The sequence below is a fragment of the Bos mutus genome, chromosome 3 (genome assembly GCF_027580195.1).
Source record: "Bos mutus isolate GX-2022 chromosome 3, NWIPB_WYAK_1.1, whole genome shotgun sequence".
NCBI classification, from domain to species: Eukaryota; Metazoa; Chordata; class Mammalia; order Artiodactyla; family Bovidae; genus Bos; species Bos mutus.
Window position 1 is genome coordinate 103116562 of NC_091619.1, and position 24623 is coordinate 103141184.

Genomic DNA, 24623 nt, shown 5'->3' on the forward strand with positions numbered 1-24623 from the left:
ATCGTAAAGTGACAAAACTGAGAAAAGATGCTGTGAGATCACAGGAGGTATCATGGAACTGTGTCTGCAGAAGCCAGACCACCTTCTGGGGCCACGTTTTAAGGGGACGATAAGTAAGTTGAAAGAGGTTATAAAGAAACGTCTGGAAACAACATCATGTGAGGAAGAGTTGAGGCAAGTGGGGGTGTTTGCCACATGGAATGAAAGGGTAGGAGAATTCTGGAAGCTGAGGGCCTACTCTCTGAAAGGCTTTCATGTGGAAGATGGATGAGACTTGTTCCAGGTCCTAAAAAGTGCACTTGCGAATTCTACTAGGGAGGTAAATTCCAGCAAAATATAACTAACATATTAGTGAGGGCAGATCACGGATAGGATCAACTGACCTGGGAGATAGTGAACTTGCTGACCCCATAAGAGGATCAAGCAAAGTGTCATTGGGACTAGTGCGGCTGGTCAGGTGGGAAGGTCTCTGGTTCACTCTCTCTAGGTCATCCTTCTGTGCGCTTCTTCTTTCAGCTTCATCTGGACCTGATGCCTGGACCACTGTAGTAGTCTCTCAGTAAGCATCCCACTCATAGTCTTATGGTGCAAAACTGAGGAATGTGCAGCGGGATAGAAGGACCAGGAGCAAGTGAATGGGGAGCTCCAAGCCCACTATGAGCCTTCTTCCCATCCATCCCAAGGCCTGGCCTAAGGCTGTACCAGAAAAGAGTGCTAGGATACCAATATCCTGTTTAGAAGCAGTTACATCTCTCCCCTTCCTAAATAAGAACTTCACAGCTCTTCCCACTTCTAATGTCCCCTTCCAGGTTCTAACTTCTATTAACTTGTCATCAATACCTTGATCTATCCTTACCAGTGTCTTGACTTCTATCCTCAGTGGGCTTCAGAGGAGAGTCAAATGCCTCAGCTCCATACAACAGCCTTCACTTTCTTCTACTTTTCTCTCCCTCAGCTGAGGAGCTCACTTGGAAAACTGGAACCTATTATACAGAGTGAAGTAAGCCAGAAAGAAAAACACCAATACAGTATACTAACACATATATATGGAATTTAGAAAGATGGTAACAATAACGCTGTGTACGAGACAGCAAAAGAGACACCAATGTATAGATCAGTCTTATGGACTCTGTGGGAGAGGGAGAGGGTGGGGAGATTTGGGAGAATAGCATTGAAACATGTATAATATCATGTATGAAACAAGTCGCCAGTCCAGGTTCGATGCACAGTACTGGATGCTTGGGGCTGGTGCACTGGGACGACCCAGAGGAAGGGTAGGGGAGGGAGGAGGGAGGAGGGTTCAGGATGGGGAACGCGGGTATACCTGTGGCGGATTCATTTCGATACTTGGCAAAACTAATACAATATTGTAAAGTTTAAAAATAAGATAAAATTTAAATCTCTGAATATTCAAAAAAAAAAAAAGGAAGGAAAGAAAATGACCAAGAGACGGATAGACCACTGTACACAGAGAAGTCAGCGAACAGAGGAGGACAGAGTTCAGGGAACAGGCCTGGGTGGCCTGATAAGGATGGAAAGGAGGTGGAAGCAGGCAGGCACACAGTCAGACATATGGGGAACACAGGGCTGCCCAGGAGTGGGTGAGCATGGTTCAGTTCCCTGCCTCAGGCCCTTCTCCTTACCTGGTGCTGGGCTTAGGGTGGGATGCACTGGGGGCCTGCTGGGTCCTCCTTTAGTATTCTGCTCCTGATCCTCAGGGAGAACAGATCAGATGTTTTAATGAGCCTTTGTGGGATTCTCCAGGCCCCATAGCAGCCTTCCCAAGCCCCAAGCTCACTTTTCACCCTCCCAGTGTAGCACTCAAGACCAAACACTCAAGAGCCTGATCCTCCCATCCCAATGCCTCCTGTTCCTCTCAGGTGCTCCCTTCTCAGCTTCATAGTCTAAAGGGCCAGAAATATGAATATCAATTAGACCAAGTGCTTGGATTGAGAAATGGCGGGGGGTTGGGAGGCCTGGGCAGGCAAGCCAGGGAGAGTTTCTATGCACCATAAAGAATGGGTTTGGAGGGCAGGAAAGGGCTACACTCTGCACTCATCCCCCATCACCCACTTGATTAACCAGACCTGGGATTCACCCTTGACTCCTCTGTCTACCTCACCATTTCCTAATGAGCTACCTATACCTACCTAGCTAATGAGTCTACCTCATAAAGACCTCTTATCTAATACCAACCTCTCATGTTCAGTAGCTGCTCTTTTATTCAACAGTTCAGCTTCTCATCTGTTCCTGCCTGAGTGAGTGCAGCAGCTGGTATCCTTCTCCTTCAATTTAGTTTCCACATGAGAGCCAGAGTGATCATTCCAGATGTAAATCTAATGTCATGGTTCTTTAATGGATGATGTCATGCCTTTTATCTCTATTACTGCAAAATCTACCCTCTTTAGGCTGTTTTGAAGGGTATGATAGTTCATGTTTTGTTAATTTATGTCTAAGCATTTGACTTTTTTTTTCTAATTTTATTTTATTTTTAAACTTTACATAATTGTATTAGTTTTGCCAAATATCAAAATGAATCCACCACAGGTATACATGTGTTCCCCATCCCGAACCCTCCTCCCTCCTCCCTCCCCATACCATCCCTCTGGGGCCGTCCCAGTGCACCAGCCCCAAGCATCCAGCATCGTGCATCGAACCTGGACTGGCAACTCGTTTCCTACATGATATTTTTCATGTTTCATTGCCATTCTCCCAAATCTTCCCACCCTCTCCCTCTCCCACAGAGTCCATAAGACTGTTCTATACATCAGTGTCTCTTTTGCTGTCTTGTACACCGGGTTATTGTTACCATCTTTCTAAATTCCATATATATGCGTTAGTATACTGTATTGATGTTTTTCCTTCTGGCTTACTTCACTCTGTATAATAGGCTCCAGTTTCATCCACCTCATTAGAACTGATTCAAATGTATTCTTTTTAATGGCTGAGTAATACTCCATTGTGTATATGTACCACAGCTTTCTTATCCATTCATCTGCTGATGGACATCTAGGTTGCTTCCATGTCCTGGCTATTACAAACAGTGCTGCGATGAACATTGGGGTACACGTGTCTCTTTCCCTTCTGGTTTCCTCAGTGTGTATGCCCAGCAGTGGGGTTGCTGGATCATAAGGCAGTTCTATTTCCAGTTTTTAAGGAATCTCCACACTGTTCTCCATAGTGGCTGTACTAGTTTGCATTCCCACCAACAGTGTAAGAGGGTTCCCTTTTCTCCACACCCTCTCCAGCATTTATTATTTGTAGACTTTTGGATCGCAGCCATTCTGACTGGTGTGAAATGGTACCTCATAGTGGTTTTGATTTGCATTTCTCTGATAATGAGTGATGTTGAGCATCATCACTCATTATCAGAGAAATGCAAATCAAAACCACTAAGCATTTGACTTTTATGAAGTTAAAAATAGTGTTCATGCATGCTCAGTTGCTCAGTTTTTTCTGACTCTTTGCAGCCCCCATGGACTGTAGCCCACCAGGCCCCTCTGTCCATAGGATTATCTCAGCAAGAATACTGGAGTGGGTTGCCATTTCCTTCTCCAGTGGATCTTGCTGATCCAGGGATCGAACCTGCATCTCCTGCGGTTCCTGCATTAGCAAGCAGATTCTTTACCACTGAACTGCCTGGGAAGTCCATCATAAATAATATTATGTATTTAATTCTAGTTTCCAATTGTTCATTGCTAGTATATAGGAATAAAATTGATTTTTATGTGTTCATCCTGAATCCTGTAACATTACTAAATTAATTAATTATAGGAGTTTTAATGTAGAATCCTTGATTTTTTACATAGACAATTAGGTTATTTGAAAATAGATGAAATTTTACTTCTTCCTTTCCTGTATTCTCTTTCCTAGCCTTGTTGTACTGGCTAAAGTTTACCATGCTATTTTGAATAGGATTGTTGAGAGCAAGCATCCTTATTTTGGTACTGATTTTAGGAGTGAAAACATTTAATTGTTCATCATTTTGTGATGTTAGTTGGAGGTTTTTAATATAGATTTTTTTTTTTTTGGTCAGAATAAGGAAATTTCCTTTTATTTCCAGTTCACTGAGTTTTTTTTTTTTTTCAAATCATCAATGTGGGGAAAGGACATTCATAGTCATAAACATTTGAAATAGCTTTATGCAAATACATCTGAATGATGTATTAGTAGTTCTTGTTCTCAAAGGGGCTCAGGGACGAGATGAAAGTTAGAGCCTTTAAGATCTCCATGTGTTTCTGAGGCCAAAGTTGAGTGCTTAGTTGGTGGCACTGAGTTTGGGGAGTAGAAAAAATCTTTCATCCTAGATGAAAGTAGTTAGAAAGCTTCCTGAGAAGAGACCCATACGAGGCCCTGATGAACAAGTAAGGGGACAGTAGACGAGAGTGAGGAGAGGACACTCCAGGTGGGGTAGCCTATGCAAAGACCTGGGGAGTCAGGACTAGCCCAGAGTAAGGGATCATGTTGGGAGGTGGGGAAATTAGAGGGGCCTGCTGTGGGTTTCTACTGCCCTGAGAGCTCTGAAAAATAAGGTCCAGTCATTTCAGCAGATAATCCTCACATGCCCTTCCTTTTTAGTTATTTATTTATTGGCCGTGCCATGCAGCATGTAGGATCTTAATTCCCCAACCAGGAATCAAATCTGCACCCTGTGCTTTAGAAGCATGGAGTCCTAACCCCTGGACTGCCGGGGAAGTCCTCTCACATATCCTTTCTAATGGCCCCAGAACAATTTTCTTAATAAGTCCTCAGGAAACACAGTCAGAATGTCTTGCTGACAATTTCATTCTTTTTTTCTCCAGAAAATCAAGGCTCCTCTTTCCCCTGGACTTCTCTTCTTAGAGGCTATGGCCTTCAGGCAGGAAACCCTGGGACTAGAGTAGGCTCTTCCCTTCTCACAATCCATCCATATCACTCTTAAGGCCTATGTTCCCTTAATGCTTGGGGATTGCTAAGAACTCTCTAGGCTGTCAACTCCCCTACATTTATCTTCTTGAGAAAGTTGCTAATAAGCAAAATGCACTCTTAGCATTTAGTATCCTCTCATTTTTCTCAACATCCAGATAATCTTTGGTTTACAAATAAAACTTGTTTCTAAGCGACTAAGTGCAATTAGAATATTTTGATAATTGAATCCTATTAGACTTGTAGAGAGTAGCTGATTTACAAGATTTATCTTGTATTGCTTTTTACAAAGCAATTAATATTTATCTGACCCCAGAGTGAGAGAAATTTAAATTTACTTTGATAGCACGAGATTAGTTCCTGGTTAATGTGGCAGCTGATGTGATTCAGTTCAGTTCAGTTCAGTTCAGTTGCTCAGTCATGTCCAACTCTTTGCCACCCCATGAACTGCAGCATGCCAGGCTTCCCTGTCCATCACCAACTCCCAGTCCTTGCTAAAACTCATGTCCATCAAGTCGGTGATGCCATCTAACCATCTCATCCCCTATCATTCCCTTCTCCACCTGCCCTCAATCTTTCTCAGCATCAGGGTCTTTTCCAGTGAGTCAGTTCTTTGCATCAGGTGGCCAAAGTATTGGAGCTTCAGCTTCAGCATCAGTCCTTCTAATGAATATTCAGGACTGATTTTCTTTAGGATTGACTGGTTGGAGCTCCTTGCAGTTCAAGGGACTCTCAAGAGTCTTCTCCAACACCACAGTTCAAAATCATCAATTCTTTAGTGCTCAGCTTTCTTTATAGTCCAACTCTCAGATTCATACATGACTACTGGAAAAACCATGGCTTTGACTAGATGGACCATTGTTGGCAACATAATGTCTCTGCTTTTCAATATGCTGTCTGGGTTGATCATAGCTTTACTTCCAAGGAGCAAGCATCTTTTAATTTCATGGCTGTAGTCACCATCTGCAGTGATTTTGGAGCCGCAAAACATAAAGTCTCTCACTGTTTCCATTGTTTCCCCATCTTTTTCCCATGAAGTGATGGGACCGGATGCCATGATCTTAGTTTCCTGAATGTTGAGCTTTAAGCCAACTTTTTCACTCTCCTCTTTCACTTTCATCAAGAGGCTCTTTAGTTCCTCTTCACTTTCTGCCATAAGGGTGGTGTCATCTGCATATCTGAGGTTATTGATATTTCTCCCAGCAATCTTGGTTCCAGCTTGTACTTCATCCAGTCCAGCATTTCTCATGATGTACTCTGCATATAAGTTAAATAAGCAGGGTGACAATATACAGCCTTGACTTACTCCTTTCCCAATTTGGAACCAGTCTGTTTTTCCATGTTTGGTTCTAACTGTTGATTCTTGACCTGCATACAGATTTCTCAGGAGGCAGTTAAGGTGGTCTGGTGTTGCCATCTCTTTAAGAATTTTCCACAGTTTGTTGTGATCCACACAGTCAAAGGCTTTGGTGTAATCAATAAAGCAGAAAGAAAGAAAGTGAATTCGCTCAGTCATGTCCAGCTCTTTGCAACCCCATGGACTATAGCCTATTGGGCTCCTCCATCCATGGAATTTTCCAGGCAAGAGTACTGGAGTGGGTTGCCATTTCCTTCTCCAGAGGATCTTCTCGACCCAAGGGTCAAACCCGGGTCTCCCGCCTTGCAGGCAGATGCTTTACCACCTGAGCCACCAGGGAAGCCACTAATAAAGCAGAAGTAGATATTTTTCTGGAGTTCCCTTGTTTTCCAATGATCCAACGGATGTTAGCAATTTGATCTCTGTTTCCTTTGCCTTTTCTAAATCTAGCTTGAACATCTGGAATTTCATGGTTCAGGTACTCTTGAAGCCTGACTTGGAGAATTTTGAGCATTACTTTATTAGCGTGTGAGATGAGTGCAGTTGTGCAGTAGTTTGAACATTCTTCGGCATTGCCCTTCTTTGGGATTGGAATGAAAACTGATGTGATTGCATCCCACTAATTTTGATGTTTGTGTGTGTGTGTGTGTGTGTGCTGAAGGTATGAAGGAGAAAGTGTTAGTTTTGCAGTTGTGTCTGACTCTTTGTGACACCATGGACTGTAGCGTGCCAGGTTCCTCTGTCCATGGGATTCTCCAGGCAAGAATACTGGAGTGGGTTGCCATGCCCTTCTCCAGAGGATCTTCCAGACCCAGGGATCAAACCCAGGTCTCCTGCATTTCAGGCAGATTCTTTACTATCTGAGCTACCAAGGAAGCCTTTATATGCTTTCAGTTACCATCATTAGTATGCAATCCATATATTCTGACCACATAATAAGCCTGATATTAACATTGTAGTTGACAAATACAAGCTACTGTTAATAAGGTAATAACTATTTTCTAAGGCATCTGGCTTTGAAGACAATGACTATCTAATGATAAAATTTATACAATTATTTAAGTTCTAAGGCCTATTTCTACTTGAACTTAAAATTAATATTATAGTACAGTCATTATCTCCACATCAGACTCCATTTTATGGATAGGGGCCTGAGCTCCAGAGAGATTAGGTGGTTTTTCCAAGATCTCAACAAATTAAGTCAAGACTAAAGTTTGGGGCCCTTCCCCTTGTTCTCTAAGGTGGCAGAGGAAATTTAAGGGTAAGTCAGTTATGGAAACCAACATACTCTTTTTGTAAATAAAGGTCTGGATTGCTGAAAGCCATGGTGGGGTAGGTACAATGGAAATCAGACAGGGATCCATGAAAGTGAAGAAGAACGGCAGAAGTGGACAGACCAGGGATGGAGAAGGGCCAGGAAATCACTCAACAAACATTTATTGAGAAATTACTATTCCACTGCAAGATGCTACTTGCTTAGGCTATGAAACACTGCTGAGGAAGATCTAAATTAGCCAGCAGAGCTCTGACTTGATGGATCTGACCCTATAGCTTAATGACTTAGAATCATAATCCTAAATATTTTGAATTTTCCTCAATGGTATCCTATCTGTTATCTCAGCTGAGCCTCAAAAAGCTCTACTGAATCCTTGAGATATGGCATGATATACTAGAGAAGAGCCTGGACTCTGGAACTATACTACCTGGGGTCAAATCTCAATTGTGTTACTTTCCAGCTGGGTGGCCTTTGCAACTTGTTTAATCTTGTGCCTAAGTTTTTTGTTGTTGTTGTTGCTGCTATTTTTAAACTTTATGAAGAAAATCATTATACATACCTCTGGAGTTGTTATAAGAATTAAAATAAAGTACATATAAAGTACTTAGACAGTGCTTGTCATGTAGAAAGTGATCAATAAAGGTAGTTATTATTTAGGCCCAAAGAATATTCTGGAACACACTGTACAGATATAAAAATTAAATCTCAGAGAAATGAGTTGACGTTTTCAAAACAACAGAAAGTCAATGATGTGTTTCATCCCTGAACACAGTTCTTTCTTTCCTAATGTTTCCAGTAGCCTAATAAAATGCAAAAGTGTTTTTTTGTAGATATCTTCCCTATTCTGGGCTCCTTCTTCAGTCCAGTGATTTCAGTGAACGTGTGGGTGTCAGACAGAGACCAGAGGCACCGCAGACAGCCCTCATCCGTGGCTTACTGAGTGCCCGCACTCATTCCAACTAACTTGAAGAAAGCCCTCTTCACATCCTTGTTCCGGAGGCTGTAGATGATGGGGTTGAGGAAGGCAGAGATGACATTGTAGAACAGGGCCAGCTTCTTGTCATCCTCTGGGGAGGCCTCAGAGCCAGGCCTCATATACATGACCATGCATGGAATACAAAACATGGTGACCACAGTGATGTGTGAGGCACAGGTGGAGAAGGCCTTGATTCGCCCCTGGGTGGAGCCAATCTTTAGGATAGCAGTGAAGATGCGAACATATGAGGCCAGAATGAGGGACAATGGAATCAGGAGCAAGATAAAGCCCAAGATAAAGTCCACTTGGTCATTGAGTGATGTATCTGCACAAGCCAACTTCAAGACAGCAGGAATTTCACAAAAGAAGTGGTTGATTTCATTGGGGCCACAGTAGGGCAGATTCATTGCAAAGACTGTGTAGACGAGGGCACAGGTGAGACCGCAAAGGGCAGAGCTGACTGCCAGGAGTACACACAGGGTTTGGCTCATCTTGACCCTATAATGGAGTGGGTAGCATATGGCAACATATCTGTCATAGGCCATAGCTGCAAAAATCCAGGTCTCAGTGATGCCCAAGGTTAGGAAAATGTACATCTGGACCACACACCCAACATAAGAGATAGTTTTACTCTTGCTTACTAGATGGATCAACATCTGGGGCACTGTGGTGGTAGCATAGCTGAGATCCAGCAGAGAGAGGATGCTCAGGAAGAAGTACATGGGGGTGTGGAGGCGTGCGTCTACTCTGATCAAAGTAACGATGAGACCATTGCCCAGGACTGTAAATAAGTAAAGGAAGAGGAAGAGGAAGAAAAGGATCCAGTTGGTTCTGGGATTTCTGGAGAAGCCCAGGAGGATAAACTCGGTTACAGAGCTTTGATTTTTCCAACCTTGGCTATGCGTGGCCTTCCTTCTGAGGAGAGAAGAGGACATATTCCTAAATACCCTGCAGTCTCAGTGAGAGAATGCTGTGTAAGATCCACAGCTGCAGGGACTGAAGGCATCGCAGAACTAAGCAAGCAATCAAATAAAGATCTCCTCCTCCACGCCAGGGAACATTCTATCCAAATTGGCTTCGCATTGCTCTAGGCACTTGATAGGGATTATAGAAATGATTTTGATCTGTCTACCTAGCTTTAATAAAGTTCCAAGGGCCCAATGGAAAAACTGTACATGGCATAAATCTTATTTTGAAGAACGCACACATGTACCCATCCCATAAATCAAAGGAAGGAGGCTAGGGAAATGTAAAATGTTTTACGGTAAACCAAAAAGTTGTAGAGCACTCTATAGTTCCTAAAGTCATTCTTTCAAATGTCAAGACAAGCAGGTGCTACCAAGGACAGTGTAAATGTGAAACAAACAAAAACCCTTGCTTCTTGGCTTTGTCTTCCTCTCTGATGCTGTATCTTTGAAAACCCACATACCATTAATTTTCAGAAAAAGGGGGAGTTTCAAGGAAGCTTTTTTTGGGAAAAGAAATCTTTCCTCTAGAACTTTTATTTCCCTCACCCCCACCATTCCAGCATTACCTGCGGTGGTTACAACTATAAAGATAAATTGACGTATAAAGACAGCCAGAGACTCAAGAATCGAAACCTAGAGAACATGTTTGTGCTTCTGGCATTTCTCAAGAAAATGAAGCTTATTTACCTGGAAATTAGGTGCCTGTGTGTCTCGAAGCTTTTCTTGAAAACTAGTAAGGACTCCTCCACAGCCATGTTGCTCACAGGAGAGAGTTGAGTATTGGGTGGGAATGGATCTTCAGGTGATTTGAACTCCATCCTAGATCTCACCTTGGCAGGCCTAGACAGCAGAACACAATACTGACCAGTCCTTTTTTCTTAGTCCTTTTGCAACAGAACCATAACTGCTAGATACACACCTTTTCCAGACACCAAAGAAGGAAATTGTCTTTAACGAAATGGCATTCTATGAAAATGTTTTAATAAAGGTGATCTCATTTGGTTGTCACCACAACCCACTGAGGTCAGTGTCACGACTTCCTTTTCATAAAATCACCTGTCCAGTGTTGGACAGAGTAAATGACGGAGCCAGGACTCAAAGTCCAAGTCTCAAATGTGTCCCTCGCACCAATTTCATGCAGGGTTTAGCAGGTTTCCCTAATGGCTCAGATGGTAAAGAATCCACTGGCAAATGTAGGAGACCTGGGTTTGATCCCTCGGTTAGAAAGATCCCCTGGAGAAGGGAAAGGCTATCCACTCCAGTATTCTTGCCTGGAAAATCCCATGGACAGAGGAGCCTGATGGACTATAGTCCATGGAGTCACAAAGAGTTGGACATGACTGAGTGACTAAGAACACACAAGCACAAAATAGACCCATTTTAGGTAACATTGTGAGAGAAAGAGCTGACCTGTGTATCAACACTTTTAGAGAGTAGAAAGTTCATATTGCAAAACATTGCAAATTATCAAGTGGTTTTCATAGAGAATCTCAAAACTTTGGGTCAGAATTTCAACATTTAAAGCATTGCACTGGCATGACAAGGCTGGCTGATAGTTCTCAATTTGTGTTAAAATAACACTACATAAAGCCGTGGATGGGACTCAGGCTTGGATAAATGAGAAAAATGATATTAATACTCACATTAGAGGCTCTTTGCAGTAGTATGAGAGTTAGTGGATATGGTTCATGCTCTTCTCTCCTTCAAGAATTTACTCAATTGTCATCTTTGCAGGGAAGACTTGAATCTTTCCTGATCATCCTGTTTGAATCTGAAATATCCCATACTCCGTACATTTTCTGTTTTATCTATCTTCATAATAGCAACTTCTAATGTACAAAATAATTTTTTGAAATCATCAGTTTCCCTCACAAGAATTCAGGAATTTTTATCTTTTTGATTTATTGTATGTTACCAGATTCTAGAGCAGTACCTAGCGTATAGTAGGTATTTTAAGTGCCGGATAAATGAAAGGGCTGAGTCCGAGCTGGCCCACCAAGGGCACCAGTTGCTGCTATTTGTACTTATGGGAGCTATCCTTGTTGCTGAACTTTGCTTCCTAGTGAGCTAGCAATGGAGTTGACCTCATTCTGAGGCTTTCCTTTGGATTTACATAGCTATCAACAGATTTCTTTCCTGGCGGCTCAGTGGTAAAGAATCCAGCTGCAATGCAAGAGACAAAGGAGGCACAGGTTTGATCCCTGGGTTGGGAAAATCCCCTGCAGAAGGAAATGGCAACCCATTCCAGTATTCTTGCCTGAGAAATCACATGGACAGAGGAGCTTGGAGGGCTACCGTCTACAGGGCTGCAAAAGAATCAGACATGACTTAGCGACTAAACAACACCAGATTTCTGAACACGGACTGGTCCAGACCATTTACATACATTATCCATGGTCATCCCACAAAGTCAATACCCACTATTAGCTGCATTTTACAACTAAGGAAACTGATATTTATCAGAGTTAAGCAAAAAACTCAAGAGCCACCCAGAGAACTGTTTTTAACTCTTGAACCTGCAATTTAAAAGGAAAAAACACAAACTAGAGCTTCTCTATACAGAGAAAAGAGCTTATCAGTAAGGAATCCATGAAACCTTGTTATTTATGGAAGAATGGAGGAGACTGAGAAAGCTTAGCTGGGAGACTTAGGAGGAACTTAAGAGAGCTCACTAAATATTCTGAAGGTTGTCAGGCAGAAAAAGGTAGAAATGTGTACTGTATGTTCCTGGAGGGAAGAAAATTAGAAATGTGTGGCAAAAGTTGTAAAAGGGGAAATTTTAAGCTCAGTTACAAAAAAAAAGGCAAGAAACTTCTAGTGAGTAATACTACTCAATAATGAGTAGTAGCTCCATTTTTAGTTTTCAAGCAGAAGCTGTAAGGCCATGTCACTCAGGTGTGGTATCACTTCTTTGGATGTGAAATCATGATGTACTACATTAAAATTCAACTTTGCCATAAACATTCTAAGATTCTAAAGCTCAATGACACCAAGATTCAGAGAATCTATGATTTTAGGGGTGACTTCTCACTATGTACCCAACCTCATAACAGAGGCTAGTCAAAACAAAGTCATATGCTAATAATGAGAACCAAAGAAGATTGAAAGAAAGTGAGAATACAGTATTTATCAAGTGTAATGTAAAAATTCAAGAGATAATTTAAGTTCCTACTGTCTTATTTGTGCAGATATGGAGCTCCCTTGGGAGCTATGATTGGTATCCATGCAGGGTTGTTCTCCTGCCCCCCAGAAGGTCCCACATAGTCTCTTCCAGAAAGAAGAAAGGTTAAGAAAAATAGTAGACTACAAGCTGAAGGGAAAACACTATTATAAAACTTGCATTAAATCTTTGTTATTCTTTCTTGTTTAAAATTATTTATTCTTGTGTCCTTTGAGAGAATGTTCTAAGAATCAAATTAGGAAAATACAATTTTAAAAGTTGTTAAGTAGCAACTATATTTAAATCACAGGAGGACTATACAACATCCAAGACAAAGTTGAGATGAGAAACATTTCAGAAGAATATTTTCACTGAAGGAGAACAGGAGTGTCTTCCCTGATCTTTCCTGTTCTAGCCTTTCTTTCATCCAACCCAATCTACACACTGCCAGAGTGAGTTTCAAAAAAGACAGAGATGACCATGATATTTCCCTGTTTACAAACCCTAAAAAAAACAAAAACAAAAAAACAACTCCCATTATTTATGAGCTAATGTCTAATTTCCTTAGCTTGGTTTTCAAAGCTCTTTGGAACTTGATTCTTATCTATCTAGTAGGTAACTTGATTACTTACCTACTCATCTTACCTACCTGGTAAGAACTTGATTCTTACCTACCTGGTAGGTAACTTTGGAACTTAATTCTTACCTAACCTGGTAAGTAACTTGATTACTTACCTACTCACCTTGTGTGCTTTATATGGCTTGCTATCTAGGAATGGAATGGTTTTTGCTTTTAATATGGTTGAAAAAATATTCATTTATGTCTGTGGCTGTTTTGCCTTACAACAAGAGTTGAGAAACTCTAATAGAGATCATATATGTCCCACAAAGCTTAAAATATTCATGATCTGGTCCCCTACAAGAAAGGTCTGCTGACTCTAGCTGAAAGCAAACCAGCTCATTCATGACCCTCCAAATATTCCAGGTCCTTTCACAAATCTATTTCTCATGAGGCAGTATGTTCTAAGGAGAGAGTAGAGGCTCGGGGGTCAAATTTGGTTTGAGTTTCGCTTTGCCACTTACCAACAGCACAACCCAGAGAAAGCCATTAATCTCAAACCCTATTTCATCATCTCTAAGACTGGGAGAATAACATATAACTTGAAGGTTTTTGTGAAGATTAAATGATATTTTAAGTGTATGTAATACTATAGCAATGTGTCAGTTATTATTACTGCTAATGTTAAATCATCCTCCAGATGAAATGCCCTCCTCTGCTTTCATCTCTTGGTAAAAACCCTAATCATGGAAGTATTCTGTGATTCCCCTCATAACTTCTTCCTCTGGGCTCTGATAACACCTTTAATGTACTTTTATTATTCCCCATGCTCACACACACACACACAAGTTTGTGGAATTCCTTGAGGATGAAAAACCATATCTTACCTTTCTATCTCCAATTCTTAGCACAAGGTATGAGTCGTTGCTAATGAATGTCAAATTAATGACTTTAAGAAGTTATGCCAATGGCATAAGAGTGAGTTTGTTGCAAGACTGGACTCCCAGTCCAATGGTTTCCCCATCACTTTCTCTTTCAAAATTACTACCCAGATCTTCTTGGTGATGTCTACCTGGGTTATCCATGTCCAGAATAACTAAAATCCTCTTCTCAGCAAGTTGGTAACTGAAATAAAGTTTGAAAACAGAAAAAATGAAATTAAGAACACACAGGCAGTCCTTGTATTATCTTCTTCAAATGTGCTTCTCTTTCAGGCTTAGTCTGGGCAACTAGACATGTCATTAGATAGGGGATGAACCAGAGACAGAACCCATTTCACTAAGAGCTCATTGTGGACCAATTAGTTTACACCCAGGATAAGAAAACGATTAAGAGTATGGCACCACAGTCCATGAGGTCCCAGAGTCGGACACGACTGAATAACTGGACACAGCACACATGGCACTAGAATCAGACTTGGGTCTGAGTACTGACTCCATCGCTCATTAGTAGAGTGACCTTGGGAGAGTTACCTCTTGTGTGTGTCTACATCCTCTCCTAGAAACCTGTGATGATGATAGTACTAATCTCAAAGGATTGTCCTGATGGTTAATTGAAACAGCACATGTAAAGTTGCTCAACACTATGGCTGCAGAGTATTGCTCTAAAGCCAGTAGTTACTATTATTATTACTATTTTATCCCACAACAAGTTTTTCTCAAAAATTATGAATTTTTAGAAAAAAGGAAATTGGGAAACAGGATAGCTTTTCTGATGTTGCACAGTATTAAAGGGCACAACCCAGATCTTTCTCCAAAGGCCACTCTTCACTGGGCTCTACTGCTTCTGCACCATCTACAGGTGATGCTCTGTTAGGACTATTGCTGACAGCGATCTGGTGGGAGAACCCTTCCCAGGATTCTGGTTTTGTCTTTCATGCCCCTTACCTGTCTTTTCACTCTCACCTTATCCCAAGTCCAATACACACCCTTCCTCCACACCCATGTCCCACAACTGCCTTGGGTATAAGAGAATCCTGTTGTAGCTACTCTCCAGAAGTTGCCACATCTCAGCAGCTCCCTGGGAAATACCTAGCTGGTGTATTAATGAGGCCCATGGGTATTGGGGATCAGAGTCCCTAAGGATGCAGCCAAATAGATCCTGATGTCACCTTAGGAGGCTTCTAATCCTAAGGGATACCATTCCTCAGGGGAAGGTTCAGTAAGGAGGGAGTCATCAGACTAGAGATAGAAGGGCTGAACATGCCCCAAGGAATCCTAAGATTTGGGGGGAACTAGAACTACAGAAGCAGTGTGAAGTTTTGTCCCTTTACTCAGACCTCCATGTGGGGGCATGCTAGATGAGTACAGCTAAGCAGTTAATACCAGGACCCAAGTTTTAGCTGCTATGCTGGTCTTTTCCCCCATCTTTTTGGTGTGAAGTGATGGGATTGGATGCCATGATCTTAGTTTTTTTAATATTTAGCTTTAAGCCAACTTTTTCACTCTCTTCTTTCACCCTCATCAAGAGGTTCTTTAGTTCCTCTCCACTTTCTACCATTAGAGTGGTATCATCTGCAAATCTGAGGTTGTTAATATTTCTCCCAGCAATCTTGATTCCAGATTGTGATGCACCCAGGCTGGCATTTTGCACAATGTACTCTGCATATACATTGAACTGTGGAAAACTCTTGAGAGTCCCTTGGACAGCAAGGAGATCAAACCAGTCCATCCTAAAGGAAATCAACCCTGAATATTCATGGGAAGGACTGATGCTGTAGCTGAAACTCCAATACATTGACCATCTGATGCAAAGAACTGACTCATTGGAAAAGATCCTGATGCTGAGAAAGATTGGAGGCAAGAAGAGAAGGGGATGGCAGAGGGTGAGATGGCTGGATGGCATCATTGACTCAATGGACATGAATCTGAGCAAACTCTGGGAGATAGTGAAGGACAGGGAAGCCGGGCGTGATGCAGTCGATGGGGTCACAAAGAGTCGGACATGACTGAGCAACTAAACAACAACAAAGTTTCATTAACTAATAAATGTTCCCAAAAGCAAGGGTTTTATGACTCAACCTTGATAAATATTATGTTAAATAGAGTCAGTGTGTATTTTCCTTGTTTTTCATTGCTCATTTACCTATTTGCTTCCTATTTACTCATTCATCAAACATTAATTGATGCTTACTGGCATTGCATGTCAGGCTTAATGCTAGGTTCTGTGGATGCAGGCATAAATCATGCAAGTCTCAGTCTAGTAGGGGAGAGACACATACTTAGACAAGGATGTTATAAGGTGCCGCTGGGAACACATTCAAAACTCTGAAGGAGTGGCAAGGAAGTGGTCCAGGCTCTAAAGACAATCTCGGAATTCTCAAGACTCTCTACTATTGCATGAAGCATGAATAGAACAATGTTTCTAAGTCTATTTGGACAAGAAATCTTTTTGTCACAAAATGTTTCTCAGGACCAGAGTTTCAGGTAACATCCTTGAAAAGTGCTTGTCTAGAGAAAAAAATCTAATTTTTTCAACACAATGTTCCAGGCCCTGTCTGTCACATCTACTCTCCCCTGCCTGGGCCTACATTCCAGCCACTCTGCCCATTCTCCAAAACCTCTGTGTCTCTAGGCTTTCAGCATCCTATTTCCTCTTCCAGAACACTTCAACCTCTGCTCCCTGCCCTTTAATCCAATTATCAAACTTCTACTCATGCTTTGAAAACCCAGCAGAACTTTAACTCTGTCTTTAGAGCCTGGACCACCTCCTTGCCACTCTTTCAGAGTTTTGAATATGTTTCCAGCAGCACCTTATAACATCCTTGTCTTGGTATGTGTCTCTCCCCCATTAGATTGGGACTTGCATTATTTATGCCTGCATCCACAGAACCTAGCATTATGCCTGACATGCAATTCCAGTAAGCATCAATTACTGTTTGATGAATGAATAAATGATGCCAACATCATGGCTCACCTTCTTTTCTCTGATAACAGATATTTTTCAAGTCATCTTTATTTCTTTCTGCTATAAAGACAATCTGTGCTGATTGTAGAAATTTTAGAAAGTAGAGAAAAATATGACCCAAAATAAAAATCACTTGGTATCTTACTACCCAGAGAGAGCCAATGTTAACATGTTAATGTATATCCTTTCAGGCTTTTAAAAATGAATGTATGCATTTTTATAAAAATTGGATTAACTTTATACATACAAATTTACATTTTGAATTTTTCCACCTAATGTTATATATACTTTTCACTGTAATTGAATAATGCTTTAAATATGATAGATAATATTAGTTGCATACTGTTTCATAAAGTTGATGTATCATATTTGCAGCTGTTTCCAGTCATTTTTTTAAATATTTATTCTACTATTTATTTTATTTTTGACTTCTTTGAGTCTTAGCTGTGGTATGCAGGATTTTCGTTATGGCATGTGGGACCTTTCATTGTGGAGCATGATTTCTCTCTAGTTGAGGCACGTGGGCTCTTTTGCCCCACAGCACGTGGGATCTTGGGCTTCCCAGGTGGCGCTAGTGGTGAAGAATTTGCCTGCAGGAGACATGAGAGGCTGGGGTTCCATCCCTGAGTCGGGAAGATTCCCTTGAGGAGGGCACAGCAACCCACTCCAGTACTCTTGCCTGGAGAACCCTATAGACAGAAGAGCCTGGAGGGCTAATCTATGGGGTCACAAAGAGTCTGACACAACTGAAGCGACTTGGCATGCACGTGTGGAATCTTAGTTGGACCAGGGATCAAACCCATGTCCCCTATACTGGAAGGCAGATCCTTAACCACTGAAACACCAGGGAAGTCCTCCAATAGTTCTTTGATGAACATATTTGAACATAAAATTTGGTCCGTGTTTCTGATTTTGTTCTTAGTATTGCCAGGAAAAGCCAGTTCTGACTCCCTGTTGGAACTGTCACTTTGACTTGCTTTTCATTGCTTTTGTTATTATAATCATACATAATGGCCTGCCTCAGAATCTTGCCCCCTCACTCAGTTCACTCACTCAGTCAGAGTTCGACTCTGTGACTCCATGGACTGCAGCATGCTAGGCTTCCCTGTCCATCACCAGCTCCCAGAGTTTACTCAAACTCATGTCCATTGAGTCGGTGATGCCATCCAACCATCTCATCCTCTGTCGTCCCACTCTCCTCCTGCCTTCAATCTTTCCCAGCATCAGGGTCTTTTCAAATGAGTCAGCTCTTCACATCAGGTGGCCAAAGTATTGGAGTTTCAGCTTCAGCATCAGTCCTTCCAATGAATATTCAGGACTGATTTCTTCTAGGATGGACTGGTTGGATCTCCTTGCTGTCCAAGGGACTTGCCCCTCTACCTGACTGTTAAAGTGCATCTGTTCAGAACTCTGTACTTGTGTAGATGTCAGGAAGGAAGAAATTAACACATTCCCTGCCTGAGACTTGCCATTCTGGGAGATTCTTGCAAGATTAAATGGTGTTTTTACATTGTTTCCTCACCTCCCCCCATCTCTGATACAAAAGAACCTGGCATCCAGACTTCGATAGATAAGATGCTTCTTCAGAGACATCAATCTACCATCTCCTCAGTCAGCAAGCTGGGACTCTGTAACATTAGGACAAATTCCTAGAAGTGAAATTTCTGGACCTGTTTATAACAACATTGTGAAGGTATGATACAGATTGTTATATGCTTGTCATATGATATTTTTATTTCATAAATGAACATATATAAAATCCTTAAAACTTTATTGGCACATAAGTATTTAATAAATACAGACATAATTCCTTATTTAACAGATATATTGAGTGCCTACTCTGTAGAAGGCACTGCTCTGAAAAGGTAGAGCCAATAATATTCTTTTCAGTAACAAACGTGAGTGTAAGTCTTCCTGCACACTTCCCAGCACTGGGCATCATCATTTTCCTAATCCTTGCTAGTTTGATGATGAAAATGATTCAATTCATATTTATTAATAACAAAAGCAAAACATTTCTTCTATGTGATGATAGCTGAACAAGATATAATCCTTTTTATCTCCTCCCCATTCTTATCTGGAGAATTCCATGAACAGAGGAGCCTGGCAGGCTACAGTCTATGGGGTCACAAAGAGTCTGACACGACTGAGTATGCACACACACTTTTTGCATCTGCCACTATTTCTTACATTTTGCTAGTCTGAATCCATCAACTTTTCCATTCACTGACTTCATCTTCCCTCTCCGACTGTTTGGGTGGACTGTTACTCCTTCACTCATAAAATATCCATTGAAGGCTAGTAGATAAGTGGCATGGGCTAGATTCTAGGGATACAGCACTCAACTAGACAATAATGATCCTGCCTTGTGGATTTACTAATTTGCTGTCTAATAGAGAACTCAGAATCATGTGCCTTTATTATTATGAGAGGTACTGCATGCTTTGGAAGGCTAACTCACTCTGGGAGCTCAAGGAAAGGCTTCTTTGAGCAGCTGCAGTTTAAGCCAAGACCTGGCAGATGAACAGGACATCAATGGCATAAAGGGGTGAGGTTAAGGGTGAGAAGAGAAGGAATAGCTTATGTAGAAACCCTGAAATGAATGGGAAAGAGCATGTCTTTGCACCTCCAAGGCAAAGACAGAAATCCAGCTTACTTGGAGTGAGAGAAAGAGGAGCAGAGTGACCAGAGTGAGATGAGCCTGGGGAGGCCACGGGGGCCAGATTGTACACGGCCTCATTCACCCTGTCTCCTCCCTTGGCCAGGAATCCTGCGATGTCAGTGTCCTCATCCTTCTCTCCATCTGACCTAATACCACGAGTGCAGTTTCCAAAGGGCATGTACCTTTCTCAAGATTCAGCCACAGGTCATTCCCCAATGCTCATTCCTCTGTCTCAATCAAAGATTTTAGTGTCTCAGAGACCCTTCTTTTGTAAATCACCGAGACTAGAACAAGATGAAAATAAAAGACTGATATGCTTGGAAGAGATTTTGTGGTAGGTCTGCTCCCCAAGGGCCTGAATGAAGCTGAGACTCCTGGCTGGGCATGGGGATGGTGTAGTGGTGCTGCTGGGTCATATGAATGAGTGTTTAAGGCATTGACTGTGTATCATGAGTCTTGTTCCTCTGACCCCCCAGCACCTCTTTCACAGCCTCATTCTGGGGCTCTGCGCCAGCCCATCACCTTGAGGAAAGCCCTCTTCACATCTTTGTTCCGGAGGCTGTAGATGATGGGGTTGAGGAAGGCAGAGATGACATTGTAGAACAGGGCCAGCTTCTTGTCCTCTTCTGGGGAGGCCTCTGAGCCAGGCTTCATGTACATGACCATGGCTGGCACACAGAACACGGTGACCACAGTGATGTGGGAGGCACAGGTGGAGAAGGCCTTCAGCCGCCCCTGGGCTGAACGAATCCTTAAGATGGCAATGAAGATATTGATGTAAATGACGAGGATGAGAGAAAGTGGAACCAGGATGACACTAAAACCAAGAATGAAGTCTACCTGGTCATTGACTGAGGTGTCTGCACAAGCCAGCTTCAAGACAGCAGGGACTTCACAAAAGAAGTGGTTGATTTTGTTGGGACCACAGTAGGGCAGACGCATGGCAAAAACAGTGTAGACAAGAGCTGAGACGACACCCCAGAGTCCACAGAACAAGACCATTACCCTACACAGCCATGGACTCATGATGACCTTGTACCTGAGTGGGTGGCAGATGGCCACATACCTGTCTATAGACATGATGGCAAAGAGCCAGGACTCAGTAACACCTAACACCAAGAAAATGTACATTTGGGCCACACAGCTGGCAAAAGAGATGGTCTTCTTCTGGCTTGCCAGATGTGCCAACATCTGGGGCATAGTTGTGGTGGCATAGCCCAGATCTAACGTGGAAAGTGTGACAATGAAGAAGTACATGGGTGTGTGGAGGTGCGAGTCCAGGGAGATGAGGATGATGATTAAACCATTGCCCAGAATGATCAACAGGTAGGTTGTCAGGAAGGCTGAGAAAAATAGAGGAGTGGTTTTGGGGCTGAAGGAGAAACCCAGAAGGATGAATTCAGTCACAGAAGACTGATTAGTCTCTTGCATTGTGTTCTACTTCTGAATGAAAAAGAAAGACACCAATTTAGACAGAAGATTAGCTGAACTACGTACCCGGATAAGGGTTGCTGATGGGGTTGGGGTAGTGGTCAGTGTCCAGTTATAATGAAACATCGTGATCCCCACGACAGGTTGTTTTACCTCCCCTTGTCCACTGCCACCACTCGCAGGAAATTTATGAAGAGGAAAGGGCTTCCACATCTGGCCTGGCTCTGCCTCTGGCCCACCAGCAGTTGCTCATCTCAGCCTCACTTTACTCAGCTATGAAGTGAAAGCACTGGGCAGGGGATCTCTACCTCCTCTTAGCATCCCCTTCTCCTTAGTAAGGCAGCCAGGTGTTTAGAGATAAACATTGTCATACAGATTATGCAATTTGGCAAATTACAGTGAGAAAAACTACTTGGTCTTGTTGAGGACATCAATTTATTTTTCCACTTTAGTTACACCCTCAGATTGCTCCCAGCAAGGACAGCTCTCTGACCATCACCTACTCCATCACAAGTCATGGTGTGTTAGAAGGCGCACTGGGTTCTAAGTCCCGGTTTTAAGGTTTATTCAGTGAATGACCTTGAGTAAGCCCTTTACCCCGCCCTCTAACCCTTTGAGGCCACTTCCTTGAGTACAAAATGAGAGTAATTATCTCTTTGTTACAAATTTGCTGCAAAGATTGAATGATATTTTGGCATGAAATCATCACACAGAGGACCTAATGTGATAGATACGTAATAAATGTAAATTGCATTTCTGGATGGTTCTCCATATACAGGGACTGGGATTCAGGTCCAAGCTATGCAAGCAAACATCTTGAGAACGACTTCACCATATCTGATGCTCACAATCAACTTTCACTCCCCTAGAGGCCTACCTTCTGTTTCTTCTCCCCACAAAAGCCAGCATTTCATTCCGTCCTTTAGCTTCTTACTGACTCTTAGCTCTTCCCCAACTTAACCTTCCTGAACCTTCATTTCTTCATGGAGAACAGGAAGAAGCCAGCATCACTGAAGAGGTGTCGTGTGTATTGCCAGTGCTCAGGGAGTGAAGCAGTCTAGATGCTGTCAGTGTTATTCCTTCTCCTGGAACAATTTTATTTGACTCAACCTATTTGTTCTCCAAGCTGCTTGTTTTCCTTCAGATACCCTGAATGAGTCTTCACAAGAACCTGTGTCTACATGCACCACAGTGGATGGCTTCTTGACTTCGGCTAAAGGACTGCACACAGTTGGAACCTCCCATATGCTAGGCTCTTTTCTAAGACCTTCACAGACATTATCCAGTAGCTGGCAGGTAATTATTCTTACTAAATCCCTTGCACGATAGAGACTTTGTAGGTCACATTGTACCGACAAGTTGGCCTCAGTTTCCATATAAAGTATTATGTATTTGGGGTAGGTGGTTTCAAAGAAGAGAAACCACAGAGTAGTGTGGAAAGGGCAAAAGATTTAGAGACAGTAGGTTCTATTTGAATCCTGATTCTGGCTTTACTTGTTATGTGAACTTGGGTTGTTTGCTTCCTAGGCCTCAGTTACATCAACTGTAAAATGGGAATAAAAATATCTATCTTACAAGCAACATTCTTCCTTAGAGGAATTCCAAAGATATGAGAATATTCTCTCTTGGCGCCAAGAGTTGGCAAATGTGCTTGCTGCCATTTCTAAGTTTTCAGTTTTCACATACAGTCAATGAATGTGTTTGCTATTAAGAGTCTGGTTTCAGCCCATTTTCTCTGCCCCGGCCTTCAGAGTACCTGTTCTAAAACAAAAATCTGACTGGGCCCCCCTTTAACCTTTTGGTGACTCCCTTGCCTACAGGGAAAAGTCTAAGAGAGGTAGACAAATACCCTGGCTTTACTCCTTAAAGCAAGGCTCAGTTTTGTTCACCAGACTCCAAGGTAGATCAGACATTTTAAAGAGATCTCCAGCTGCTGCAAGGACTGAAACAGGGCACCACAGTGGCCTGAGATGCCAGGCACAAGGAGGAGACATGGAAAGGAGATGCATTCCAAGTCACAGTGGGGTTTTGTCGCAGAGATGAGGACCCAGAACTCCAGGATGTCAGCTGGCCAGCTCTTTGGGTTCTGTCTTAACTTAAGGCAAGCCAAAGAAAACTTGGAAATTCTGCAAGTCAGACATATCCCCCATAAGCAGTTTGACTTCACTGTGCATAATTTTATTTTTTTCCCATAGTAACTTCATTACTTAATGCAGAGCCTGACAGATGGTAAGATCTGGTAAGTGCTTATTGAATGATCTACATACAGGGAGATGTGGAGAAGCCAGTGTAAAAACAGAAAAGAAAGAATATAGACATTCTTTCTCTCCCTACACTTTTTGTTCCCGTTCCTCAGAGATGCAGAGAAGATTACCTGTGTCTAGAGGTCACAAGTCACCCAGGAGAAATCAGGGCATAAGGTGGTTGAAGGAGGAAGATTGAGAGAGTTGGCCCCAAGTGCTCTGAATCTCTCAGTGTGGGAAGAAGGAAAAGAGCTGGGCAGTACCACTAGACTGAAAAAGGTTGAAAACTGAAAACAGAACCATGGGCCAGAGAGCCCATGGAGCCTACCCCCAGGGAGCAGTGCTGGCTCTCAAGAGCCTCTGGAGAAAGCCTGGGGCAGCTGCCACCTTCATCCACCCACTTTTGCCAGGGCACACTTTGCACAAATGCCAGAAACTTTCAGCCTCCCCATACACTGCAGGCAGATGCTGCCTTCAGAGTATGACCCTGACACAGCCCTGGTCTTCCCCTCCCTGTCAAATAGGGCTCACCCAGTCCTTCTCAGGTCTGTGTCTGGGAGGGGCCTGAGTCTACAGTGGCTGATGCTGAGCTCAGAATATTTTCGGGCCCAGGTCCAGAGCAAGCAGTCCAGAGCATCTTGCTTTGTTGTGTTCCGTGTTGCAGGTCTCTCCCTGAGTCTTCAGTGACACCCCACAGATCTATTCTGGGCAACTTCAGAGATTCATCAGAACTTGGGACTGGAGGCAGTCTTGGAGAATCCAGCCCCTAGCAGGGCACACATCTTCTCTGTAGCCTACCTGGCAACAGATGCTCCAGCTCCTGTTCACATTTTTCCAAGGACATCAGGCTCCTTACCTCTCAAGGAAGCTTATGTAGCCTTGAATCTACCCTTCATAAAATACTTTCTCATTCTGAGCTAAAGCTAAGTAATGGTCCATTATGACCCCAGTGATGTGCTCTCTGAAGCACCCCTCTGCCTCAGACTCTGCCCCTGCACTCTCCCACCTCTCCCTTGTTCTCCTGAGTCCCCAGTCTGCACTTCAATGTCATAGGCTTACCTGTCTCACCTCTGCTTATGAGGGTAAGTGGGGCTGTCTGGGTCATCCTCTTCCCCTTGATAAGCTCTCATGCCCTGATTCCGCCCTTTCTGCTTAAGCTGATCCATACTCCCATCTCTTG

General features: G+C 42.6%; 3 protein-coding genes across 37 annotated transcripts in view; 1 reads left to right on the forward strand and 2 right to left on the reverse strand.

Annotated features, from left to right (window-relative positions):
* LOC102286905 (olfactory receptor 2A12) overlaps positions 1–24623 on the forward strand; it is a 151219-nt gene that overhangs the window by 84426 nt on the left and 42170 nt on the right. For 9 of the 35 annotated variants that reach the window (XR_011463741.1, XR_011463740.1, XR_011463735.1 and 6 more), the window contains exon 3: positions 22345–22496. The exons of 19 other annotated variants lie outside the window; for them this stretch is intronic. The gene's annotated coding sequence lies outside the window, so the exon portion shown is untranslated. Of the gene's footprint in view, positions 1–15747; positions 17441–18653; positions 18801–22326; positions 22497–23395; positions 23440–24623 lie in introns of those variants that run through there. 7 more of the 35 variants (XR_011463733.1, XM_070368294.1, XM_070368292.1 and 4 more) reach the window with 6 other exon arrangements.
* LOC102266229 (olfactory receptor 2A5) lies at positions 8452–9904 on the reverse strand. The gene has a single exon (XM_005906858.3). It carries the CDS (start codon positions 9447–9449, stop codon positions 8472–8474), a length of 978 nt encoding a protein of 325 aa, XP_005906920.3. The 5' UTR covers positions 9450–9904; the 3' UTR covers positions 8452–8471.
* Positions 20262–22320, reverse strand: LOC102286613 (olfactory receptor 2A12). Its single transcript, XM_005906850.2, has one exon. It carries the CDS (start codon positions 21198–21200, stop codon positions 20262–20264), a length of 939 nt encoding a protein of 312 aa, XP_005906912.2. The 5' UTR covers positions 21201–22320.